Consider the following 12,368-nt stretch of genomic DNA (forward strand, 5'->3'; position numbering starts at 1 on the left):
CTCTAGGAATAAATGGTATCATCTGGTTGCTAGATGTGCTTTGAAAAGAAAGGAAAGCAGAGAGGCTTCCCAACCACCACTCTAACTTTCTCAGATAAGTCCTTTCTGCCTTAGAGAAGGCAAAGAATATGAGTACATATAACATATTTGAGAATATCCAAACTCTAAATCAGTGTTCTCTAAGAACATGTAATCTTTGACCCATCTCAACAATATACATGCCATGTCTACCTAACCATACCTATTTCTTTCACTTAATACACCCCCATCCCCACCCTACTCCATACACTTTGACCATTTCTATTCATAGGACCAAGATACTTACTCTGCACAAAGGACAAAGAGACAAGGACAAAGGCAGAGAGAGTCGGGGACACTGGGAGCTCACAGGACAATGTTAAACCACAGCCTGTCTCCCCTTCCCCAACTTTCACCCCTCTCCATATTCTTATTTAAGTCACACTAGGTTCTCAGGCTAGACCTGACTGAATTTCTAAAAATAGTATCATGGCCATTTGTGATCAGCTGTCAGTTTCAGGGTTACCTGGCATTTTGACCCTCTTACTACATTTAAGAACTCTCCTCCTACCTTATGAACCTGCCTCCTGATAAAACTACTTGCTTCTATGGATAATTTTTCCCCCAGCTTTCCTCTCTGCTAGAGCATGGATGCATAATCTAGGATGAACCAAACCTTTCCATGCAGAAGCAGTGATGCAAGAAAGCGCAATAGAGAACCATTCTGATAGGGAAAGGGAAAGAGCTAAATGACTTTCCAATCAGAACAATTGTGTCTAGTGTTCAGAAACTGCATGTGGTCAACAGACTTACTCTGTGGTGTGAGTTTGGATATGATTCTGGCAGCTGGTTAGCTTCCTTGTTCCAGCTTATTTCCTGAACCTGCTTATGTGTAGCCTTCTCAGAGACTCTGTGAGCTACCCAATATCCTTTCAATGAATTCCTTTCTACGTTAAGTCAGCTTTTTACTGCCTGCAACTAAGAAGGCTTATGGTGACCTTAAGGGAAGACTGATTTTTACTTCTGGTAGGTATACAGAACTAAGTTTTAACACAGGAGAAAAAGAATAGGCTTTGAAGTCAGATAGACATGGATTCAAAACCTGGTTGCACAACAGGTAATGTTGCCATGTAACCATGAAGAACAACTGTTCTAAAGGAGGGATAACCACAAACTTCATTATGTTGCTAGGATTACCTGAGATAATATACCTCAAGTATTTGACATTCATGAACTTGTCATGAGGCTAAAGCATGGTCCTTTGCCAACATTCTTCAGCTCAACAAATGGCACCACCTTCCATCTAACTTCATGAACCAGAAACAACTAGGAATTATTCTTTCCATCTCCTCTTCCAATCCATTAAGAAGTCGGGTAGACGGCGTTCCTAAATATCCCTAAAATCTGTTTCCTTCTCATCATCTTGTCTACCACCACCCTAACCCATGGTACTGTAATTTGCCAAGACAACTTCAACAGCTTCCCAAAACTGCCCTCCTTATAGTCCCCCTTGCCACTTTAACCCATTCTTAAAATGAAATCACAATGACTTAAGTAATAAATCTGACATTTAAAATACTACAACAGTGAGTGCCTGGGTGGCTCGGTTGGCCCGTCAGTGGAGCAGTTGAGCGTCTTATTCCTGATTTTTGGCTCAGGGTCATGGGGTCAGACACCCTCCCACCAGCTCTGTACTCAGAGCACTCTACTTCTCCTTCCCCCTCTGCTCCTCCCCCTCCCCCCACCCACATGTGCTCTCTAATAAATTAAATCTTTAAAAAAAAAAAAAGGAAAGAAAAAAGAAACACTTCAGAAAAAAGCTTTAAAACTAGCAACAGTTTCCCACATAGTCCAGCCCAGCCTCCCTTTAGTACCCTAGCTGCCACATGGCTCACCACACTCTCCCCACCCTCTCACTCTGCTTTTGCTCTAGGGAGACTGGCCTCCTCTCAGTGCCTTGCTTCCTCCTACCAAAAGGCTTTGGCTACAACTCTTTTTTCCTCACATGTCTACATATCCTCACCATTCAGCTCAATCATCACTTCCTCAGAGAATCCTTCTTTCTTCCCCCAGTCTAAATCAAATATCCCCTCTAATTTATAACTCTCATGGCCCCTGGTACCTCTCCCTCATAGCACTTATCAGAGCTGTATTATTCAAGTGATTTCATGGCATCTACCTTTCCTACTAAACCATAAGCTCCATGATGGCAGGAAGCATGCTTCTGTTCACTTCTGTTCATCACTGTATCCCCAGGACTGAGCATTGCTCCTATTGTATATAGTTTAATAACTAGCTGGTTAAGAAATTAATAAAAAGCACAGTACCCAGTATATGGCTAATATTCAGTTAATAAGTCTTTTAAGATTTTAAGACATTTAACATAATAAATCATAATTTTAAAAATAATAACTCTTATAATCATATAAAATAACAAGAACTCCATACTTACTGGAATTCCTTGTAACTGTGGCTTATCTAGAAGATTATGTAGTTCATTTCGAGAGGCTTCTATCTTTTCACGATCAGCAGCATCTATCATATAACTTAAAAGAAAAAGTGACTTCAGTATCTCTAGTCTCCAAATTCTCTGATGGTCACAATTGGGGATGAAGATTTTTAATTTTCAAATTTACACTACTAAGGGGCACCTGGCTGGCTCAGTCAGAATAGAATGCGACTTTTGATCTTGGGATTCTGAGTTTGGGCCCCATAGAGGGTGTAGAGATTACTTAAATAAATAAATAAATAAACAAACTTACTTTAAAAAAGATTCACATCACTGAAATTGTTAATAATAAAGACTCAGATAAAGAAAAGCTCAGTACTCAAAAATACTTTTAAACAGACTATATTTAGATGCTAACATATGACAGTAAAACATTTATAACCCTTAGCTCTTAGCAGCATAAACAAAAAAAAAAAAAAAACAACTAAAACTCTCATTTATGATATTTGTTAAAGTTTCATATTAACAGGATTACACTAATAAAGACTATTACTTCATGAAATAAAAATTGAGTCTTTGCAAGTATTAAAAACAAGTTTTTTCCCAGAAACCTAAATTGACCTTTTTAAGAAGCGCTTACACAATGGCATTGACTCCTCTGCAGTATCGTTCCCACATGCTTCGGAATCGGGGTTGTCCTCCTATGTCCCAAATCTTTAAATCAAGAGAGACAATTCTTAATAAAGATATTTTAAGTAATAATTTGAAAGAAAAAGTAGCTGAAGAAGGAGAGAACATCAGGCAGATACGCCCATTTCCACAATGTCAGAGCCAAATTACTCCTGAAAAACTTAAGCTGAAACAAGTTCTTAATCTAGAAGCTCGAGTCCACCTCTAAACTTGAAGTTCATATTTCATAAGTTTACACGGGATCTAATAGGTTCTACTGAAGAAAATTTTGTGCAATACCTTCTTTGCTTGCTAACCAATAAATTTCTGTATTGAAAATGTATATTTAAAGGGGCGCCTGGGTGGCTCAGTGGGTTAAGCCTCTGCCTTCGGCTCAGGTCATGATCTCAGGGTCCTGGGATCAAGCCCCCCATAGGGTTCTCTGCTCAGCAGGGAGCCTGCTTCCCCCCCTCTCTCTCTCTGCCTCTCTGCCTACTTGTGATCTCTGTCAAATAAATAAAATATTTTTTAAAAAAAGAAAGAAAATGTATCTTTAAGAGGACACTTTCAGCATGTACCGAACCACGCATCATCCAGAATCTATTAAGATTTAATTGTTTGACTGGGTATGCATTAATGCCTAACCATTTACAAATTTATTGTATCTATACGAAAGCTACTACCCACAATAATTCCATAGTTAGCCTACTCCGTAGGTACTATTCTGGACACTGGGCTACCTAAACGTCTTAAGTCATAACATTTGTCTTCAAGAGGCTTCCACTTTAAGTACAGACACCTGTAATATGCATTAAAAAACCTATACATGAAAAATAAGAAGCTTCATTAGATGAGCTCCAGAAAGAATTTAGTAAGCAGCTTCTGTGAGCCATAGAAATTGGGTGAAATGACTGTAAGGGCTCAGACAATTACAAGTAGACTCCCATGAACTATAGAACACACCCAAAAAAACCTAAAATATAGCCCCTGGTAAACAATCCAACAGCCCAGGATTTAATTAAACCTGTCAAACTCATTCTCAAAACAAAATTATGTTTACCTAGTTAGCTTTCTTATTTTACAGTTTTAATTTCAGCGCTTAGTAGCAAAGAAAGAGAAAGCTGGGTTACCATATATGTACCATAAATATAATATTAAATTACCAATATTATAAATAATAAATTATCTTTCAATATAAAATACTGTCCATGAAATAATATAATACCAATACAAATGTAATTCCAAATACAGGATCTCAAACATGGGATTTTTATTTCCTAGGAACATCTACATCCCAAATATAATTCTGCCAAGCCATATGTTAAGTTTTTTTATGGCTCTTAACATTTCAACTTACACATTCTGATATATGAAAGAAAAAAACAACTGATTTACATTTGTTTGGAATGTACCCATTCATGAGTTAAGAAGTACGAATAAGCATGTAAAAAACAAAGGAACAGAAAAATCTGTAGCTGTGTATGCTGACAATTTAAATCAAGTATGGCAAGAAGGTCACGTACCTTTATTGTGACGTTACCTTTAGTTACTTTCCTCATGTTAAAGCCCACTGTGGGTATCATATCTTCACTGAACTGACCTGACTGAACAAAAGAAAACATCTGAAGTTAATCAACATTTATTAAGACATATAACATGGCAATAAGCTTCAGAAATCAACAATGCTTCTATAACCATTTCAGTATATAACTAATTTTTTAGTGGTGGTTAACAAACTGTCTTAAGAAAACATTCTTTATACATATGCCTGGGTGGCTCAGTCAGTTAAGTGTCCAACTCTTGATTTCAGCTCAGGTGATGATCTCAGGGTTGTGAGATCAAGCCCCTCTTCAGTGGGCGTGGAGCCTGCTTAAACATTCTCTCTCTCCCTCTCCCCTTGCTCCTACTCACTCTCCTTTAAAAAAACAAAAAAGAAAGAAAAGAAAACATTCCTTTTAACCACAATTCTTGAAGAGATACATTATTTCATTCATACAAACGCATATTCCCTTTAAAAAAAAGATACTTTAAATAGGATTATAACTTCTTACGTATTTCCTTAAGTTTAAAAAAGAAATATTATATATTACAACTATAAATGAAAATTTATTCATTTCCCACCTATACATAAGTGTTAACAAAGTAGGAAATCAGAAGTGAAACGTCAAAGTTCTCCATTTTTAGCACTTAAATTATTTTGACAATTTACAACTCAATGCTAACTAGTTTTTCCAAGTCTGTCTTTTAAACAAGGCTTATAAAATATTTTGCCATTGTATAGGTTTTCCTTTTATGTAATCAATTCTATTCTCTTTTTGGCTTATGACCTTATCATAAGATTAAAATATTTCTAATAGTAATTAAATGCCCTTTTAAAATTTAAAATGTTCATCCATCTGGAGAAAGTTCCTTTTTTCAATCATCTCACTCCTCATTTAAAAATCCACATCCCTAATTTGAAGTGATATGCCAAATGTCATACAGAGATACTTCTATATCTGAGTCAATACTTTTCCACTAGTCTGTTTATTCCTAAATTAGGATTAAATGAATTATTTCATCTTGTACAATTTCTGATTCTATATAGAAGATCAAAAATTTGGAATGCTTTTAAAACTGTCTTGGTTCATCACTCACGTTCCAAATAAACTTTAGAAATTCATATTTCAGTTAAAATATTGACTAGAAGTATATTAACTATTAATTTGAGGATTGCCCTATATCGATTCTTGATATTTAACCAGGATCAAGTTTCTCCATCCAGGCACATGGTTTGTTCATTTAAACATTCAAATCTTTTATCCTTCACTATAAAGTATCATAATCCTCATAATAGCTTTCACATTTCTTATTTTTTTAAAGATTTTATTTATTTGAGAGAGAGAAAAAGAGCACAAGTAGAAGGTGTGGAGAGGGGGGCTAGGGAGAGAATCTCAAGAAGACTCCTCGCTGAGCACAGAATCCAGTGCAGGGCTCAATGTCATCACCCTGAGATCATGACCTGAGCAGAAACCTCAGTCAGATCCCCAACCTGCTGTGTCACCCAGATGTCCCTCATATTCTTAGTTTTGACTACAATTACAAACTACATCTAATGAATCACAGCTAATACTGACTTTATACATTTACATATTTATAAATTGTATTTACCAAATATTAATTTCTCAGTTGACCTGACTCTTTTTAGGTAAACAGCCCAGGATTAGGAAATCTCTCAACAAAGGAATGGTTAAACAAACAGGACTATTTTCAAGGCCCTAACACTGGTTGATTGTTTGTTGTGACCTTATGCTAGCCACACATGATTCTAAAACTGTCTACAAGTCCTGAGCACAAATTAATTTCCTCTAAATAACTCCAAAGTTCTACATTCCCTAATCCCGCCCCATTCAGTGGAATTCAGGCTGATTTCAGAAAAAAGATGTTAACCACAATCACTATTTTCACTTATATTAAATGTTATCATTCTCAGAACTTTCACATATGATTTATATGTGAAAATCTAGTCATGACATCAAAACTGCATATATCAAAACTAGCAATGATACAACAAAAATATAACCTGATTAAAAGGGAACCAAAGGCAACACCAAAGGCACTATCAATGAAAGCAACAATATGGTGGACTTCCTTAAAATTAAAAACTGCTATGCAAACAAGATTTAGAAGAGTTACAGAGTTAGAAAAGAGGCACAGAGTAAGAGAAAATATTTCTAAAAAAATACATCCAATAAAGGGCTATTATCCAAAATATACAAAGAACTCTTAAAACCTCAACAATATGAAAAAAAAAAACCTAATTAAAAAATGAGCCACAAAAGTCAAGATGGCGGAGAAGTAGCAGGCTGAGACGACATCGGGTAGCAGGAGATCAGCTAGATAGCTTATCTAACCATTGTGAACACCTACAAATCCAACGGGAAATCGAAGAGAAGAAGAGCAACAATCCCAGAAACAGAAAATCGATCACTTTCTGAAAGGTAGGACCTGCGGAGAAGTGAATCCAAAGCGACGGGAAGATAGACCCCGGGGGGAGGGGCCGGCACCAGGCAAGCGGCGGAGCGACGGAGCAAAAAACCGGGACTTTTAAAAGTCGGCTCCACTGGGAGACATCGCTCCAGAGGCTAAACTGGGGGGAAACCCAGGCGGGGTCAGCATAACCCCAGGACCCGCGGGGTCACAGAAGGACTGGGGGTGTCTGAGTGCCGCAGAGCTCGCAGGTATTAGAGCGGGGAAGCCGGCTATAGCGACAAAGCCGAGGAGTGAGCTCTAAGCCCGGGGTTACCTTGTGCCGGTCGCAGGCTGGGTGGGCTCGGAGCGCGGCCGCAGGCCGCGGAGACAAAAGCGACCCAGCGCTTTTCTCCAGCTCCAACAATTGACTGCTTTCCTCGAGGCGCGACCGCAAGCCAGGGAGGCGGGGCTATTGGGCGCTTTGCTCTGAGAGCGCACTGAGGAGCGGAACCCCAAGCTCTCGGCTCCTCCGGGCCGAGAGATTGGGAGGCCCCCATCTTCATTCCCGTCCTCCGGAACTCTACGGAAAGCGCTCAGGGAACAAAAGCTCCCGAAAGCGAACCCGAGCGGATTACTTAGCCCGGCCCCTGGCAAGGGCAGTGCAATTCCACCTGCGGCAAAGACACTTGAGAATCACTACAACAGGCCCCTCCCCCAGAAGATCAACAAGAAACCATCCAAAACCAACTTCAGTCACCAAGAACAGCGGAATTCCACAGCAGGAGAAAGCAAATCCTACCTGGACAAAATGACAAGGCGGAAAAACTCACCTCAAAAAAAAGAACAAGAGGCCGTACCGAAGGCTGGAGACCTAATCAATACAGACATAGGTAGCATGACAGATCTAGAGTTCAGAATGACAATTCTCAAGGTTCTAGCCGGGCTCGAAAAAGGCATAGAAGATATTAGAGAAACCCTCTCCGGAGAGATAAAAGCCCTTTCTGGAGAAATAAAAGAACTAAAATCTAACCAAGTTGAAATCAAAAAAGCTATTCATGAGGTGCAATCAAAAATGGAAGCTCTCACTGCCAGGATAAATGAGGCAGAAGAAAGAATTAGTGACATAGAAGACCAAATGACAGAGAATAAAGAAGCTGAGCAAAAGAGAGACAAACAACTACTGGAACACGAGGAGAGGATTCGAGAGATAAGTGACACCATAAGACGACACAACATTAGAATAATTGGGATTCCAGAAGAAGAAGAAAGAGAGAGGGGAGCAGAAGGTATATTGGAGACAATTATTGGAGAGAATTTCCCTAATATGGCAAAGGGAACAAACATCAAAATCCAGGAGATGCTAAGAACGCCCCTCAAAATCAATAAAAATAGGTCCACACCTCGTCACCTGATAGTAAAATTTACAAGTCTTAGCGACAAAGAGAAAATCCTGAAAGCAGCCCGGGAAAAGAAGTCTGTAACATACAAGGGTAAAAACATTAGATTGGCAGCGGACCTATCCACAGAGACCTGGCAGGCCAGAAAGAACTGGCATGATATATTCAGAGCACTAAACGAGAAAAACATGCAGCCAAGAATACTATATCCGGCTAGGCTATCATTGAAAATAGAAGGAGAGATAAAGAGCTTCCAGGACAAACAAAAGCTGAAAGAATTTGCAAACACCAAACCAGCTCTACAGGAAATATTGAAAGGGGTCCTCTAAGCAAAGAGAGACCCTAAAAGTAGTAGATCAGAAAGAAACAGAAACAATATACAGTAACAATCATCTTACAGGCAATACAATGGCACTCAATTCATATCTCTCAATAGTTACCCTGAATGTTAATGGGCTAAATGCCCCAATCAAAAGACACAGGGTATCAGAATGGATAAAAAAACAAAACCCATCCATATGCTGCCTACAAGAAACTCATTTTAGACCCGAAGACACCTCCAGATTTAAAGTGAGGGGGTGGAAAACAATGTACCATGCTAATGGACATCAGAAGAAAGCTGGGGTGGCAATCCTTATATCAGATCAATTAGATTTTAAGCCAAAGACTATAATAAGAGATGAGGAAGGACACTATATCATACTCAAAGGGTCTGTCCAACAAGAAGATCTAACAATCTTAAATATCTATGCCCCTAACATGGGAGCAGCCAACTATATAAACCAATTAATAACAAAATCAAAGAAATACATCGACAGTAATACAATAATAGCAGGGGACTTTAACACTCCCCTCACTGAAATGGACAGATCATCTAAGCAAAAGATCAACAAGGAAATAAAGGCCTTAAATGACACACTGGACCAAATGGACATCACAGATATATTCAGAACATTCCATCCCAAAGCAACAGAATATACATTCTTCTCTAGTGCACATGGAACATTCTCCAGAATAGACCACATCCTGGGTCATAAATCAGGTCTCAATCGGTACCAAAAGATCGAGATCATTCCCTGCATATTTTCAGACCACAATGCTCTGAAGCTCGAACTCAATCACAAGAGGAAATTTGGAAAGAACGCAAATACATGGAGACTAAACAGCATCCTTCTAAAAAATGAATGGGTCAACCAGGAAATTAAAGAAGAATTGAAAAAATTCATGGAAACAAATGATAATGAAAACACAACAGTTCAAAATCTGTGGGACACAACAAAGGCAGTCCTGAGAGGAAAATATATAGCAGTGCAAGCCTTTCTCAAGAAACAAGAAAGGTCTCAAATACACAACCTAACCCTACACCTAAAGGAGCTGGAGAGAGAACAACAAAGAAAGCCCAAACCCAGCAGGAGAAGAGAAATCATAAAGATCAGAGCAGAAATCAATGAAATAGAAACTAAAAAAACAATAGAACAAATCAACAAAACTAGGAGCTGGTTCTTTGAAAGAATTAATAAGATTGATAAGCCCCTGGCCAGACTTATCAAAAAGAAAAGAGAAAGGACGCAAATAAATAAAATCATGAATGAAAGAGGAGAGATCACAACCAACACCAAAGAAATACAAACAATTATAAGAACATACTACGAGCAACTCTATGGCAACAAATTTGACAACCTGGAAGAAATGGATACATTTCTAGAGATGTATAAACTACCACAACTGAACCAGGAAGAAATAGATAACCTGAACAGACCCATAACCAGTAAGGAGATTGAAACAGTCATCAAAAATCTCCAAACAAACAAAAGTCCAGGACCAGACGGCTTCCCAGGGGAATTCTACCAAACATTTAAAGAAGAATTAATTCCTATTCTCCTGAAACTGTTCCAAAAAATAGAAATGGAAGGAAAACTTCCAAACTCATTCTATGAGGCCAGCATCACCTTGATCCCAAAAGCAGACAAGGATCCCACCAAAAAAGAGAATTACAGACCAATATCCTTGATGAACACAGATGCGAAAATTCTCACCAAAATACTGGCCAATAGGATCCAACAGTACATTAAAAGGATTATTCACCACGACCAAGTGGGATTTATTCCAGGGCTGCAAGGTTGGTTCAACATCCGCAAATCCATCAATGTGATACAATACATTAATAAAAGAAAGAGTAAGAACCATATGATACTCTCAATAGATGCTGAAAAAGCGTTTGACAAAGTGCAGCATCCCTTCCTGATTAAAACTCTTCAAAGTGTAGGGATAGAAGGCACATACCTCAACATTATCAAAGCCATCTATGAAAAACCCACCGCAAATATCATTCTCAATGGAGAAAAACTGAAAGCTTTTCCGCTAAGGTCAGGAACACGGCAGGGATGTCCGTTATCACCACTGCTGTTCAATATAGTACTAGAAGTCCTAGCCTCAGCAATCAGACAACAAAAAGAAATTAAAGGCATCCAAATCGGCAAAGAAGAAGTCAAACTATCACTCTTTGCAGATGATATGATACTATATGTGGAAAACCCAAAAGGCTCCACTCCAAAACTGCTAGAACTTATACAGGAATTCAGTAAAGTGTCAGGATATAAAGTCAATGCACAGAAATCAGTCGCATTTCTTTACACTAACAACAAGACAGAAGAAAGAGAAATTGAGGAGTCAGTCCCATTTACCATCGTACCCAAAACCATAAGATACCTAGGAATAAATCTAACCAAAGAGGCAAAGAATCTATACTCAGAAAACTATAAAGTACTCATGAAAGAAATTGAGGAAGACACAAAGAAATGGAAAAATATTCCATGCTCATGGATTGGAAGAACAAATATTGTGAAAATGTCTATTTTACCTAAAGCAATCTACACATTTAATGCAATCCCTATCAAAATCCCATCTATTTTTTTTAAAGAAATAGAACAAATAATCCTAAAATTTATATGGAACCAGAAAAGACCTCGAATAGCCAAAGGAATATTGAAAAAGAAAGCCAAAGTCGGTGGTATCACAATTCCAGACTTCAAGCTCTATTACAAAGCTGTCATCATCAAGACGGTATGGTACTGGCACAAAAACAGACATATAGACCAATGGAACAGAATAGAGAGCCCAGAAATAGACCCTCAACTCTATGGTCAACTAATCTTCGACAAAGCAGGAAAGAATATCCAATGGAAAAAAGACAGCCTCTTCAACAAATGGTGCTGGGAAAATTGGACAGCCACATGCAGAAAAATGAAATTGGACTATTTCCTTACACCACACACGAAAATAGACTCAAAGTGGATGAAGGACCTCAATGTGCGAAAGGAATCTATCAAAATCCTTGAGGAGAATGCAGGCAGCAACCTCTTTGACCTCCACCGCAGCAACTTCTTCCTAGGAACATCGCCAAAGGCGACAGAAGCAAGGGCAAAAATGAACTATTGGGATTTCATCAAGATCAAAAGCTTTTGCACAGCAAAGGAAACAGTTAACAAAACCAAAAGACAACTGACAGAATGGGAGAAGATATTTGCAAACGACATATCAGATAAAGGGCTCGTATCCAGAATCTATAAAGAGCTTATCAAACTCAATACCCAAAGAACAAATAATCCAGTCAAGAAATGGGCAGAGGACATGAACAGACATTTCTGCAAGGAAGACATCCAGATGGCCAACAGACACATGAAAAAATGCTCCACATCACTCGGCATCAGGGAAATACAAATCAAAACCACAATGAGATACCACCTCACACCAGTCAGAATGGCTAAAATTAACAAGTCAAGAAATGACAGATGCTGGCGAGGATGCGGAGAGAGGGGAACCCTCCTACACTGTTGGTGGGAATGCAAGCTGGTGCAACCACTCTGGAAAACAGTGTGGAGGTT

The 12,368-nt window shown here is 38.6% G+C and overlaps 1 protein-coding gene across 1 annotated transcript in view; it reads right to left on the reverse strand.

The window, feature by feature from the left end:
• The window catches only part of ARL8B (ARF like GTPase 8B), a 56,971-nt gene that overhangs the window by 8,550 nt on the left and 36,053 nt on the right, over window positions 1-12,368 (reverse strand). The window contains exons 2-4 of the mRNA XM_080809675.1: window positions 4,660-4,740; window positions 3,108-3,181; window positions 2,471-2,564 (exon numbers count right to left, since the gene is read on the reverse strand). Coding sequence (XP_080665801.1) covers window positions 2,471-2,564; window positions 3,108-3,181; window positions 4,660-4,740 — 249 coding nt within the window. The remainder of the gene's footprint in view (window positions 1-2,470; window positions 2,565-3,107; window positions 3,182-4,659; window positions 4,741-12,368) is intronic.

The sequence above is a fragment of the Martes martes genome (assembly GCF_963455335.1).
Source record: "Martes martes genome assembly, chromosome: 1".
Lineage (NCBI taxonomy): Eukaryota > Metazoa > Chordata > Mammalia > Carnivora > Mustelidae > Martes > Martes martes.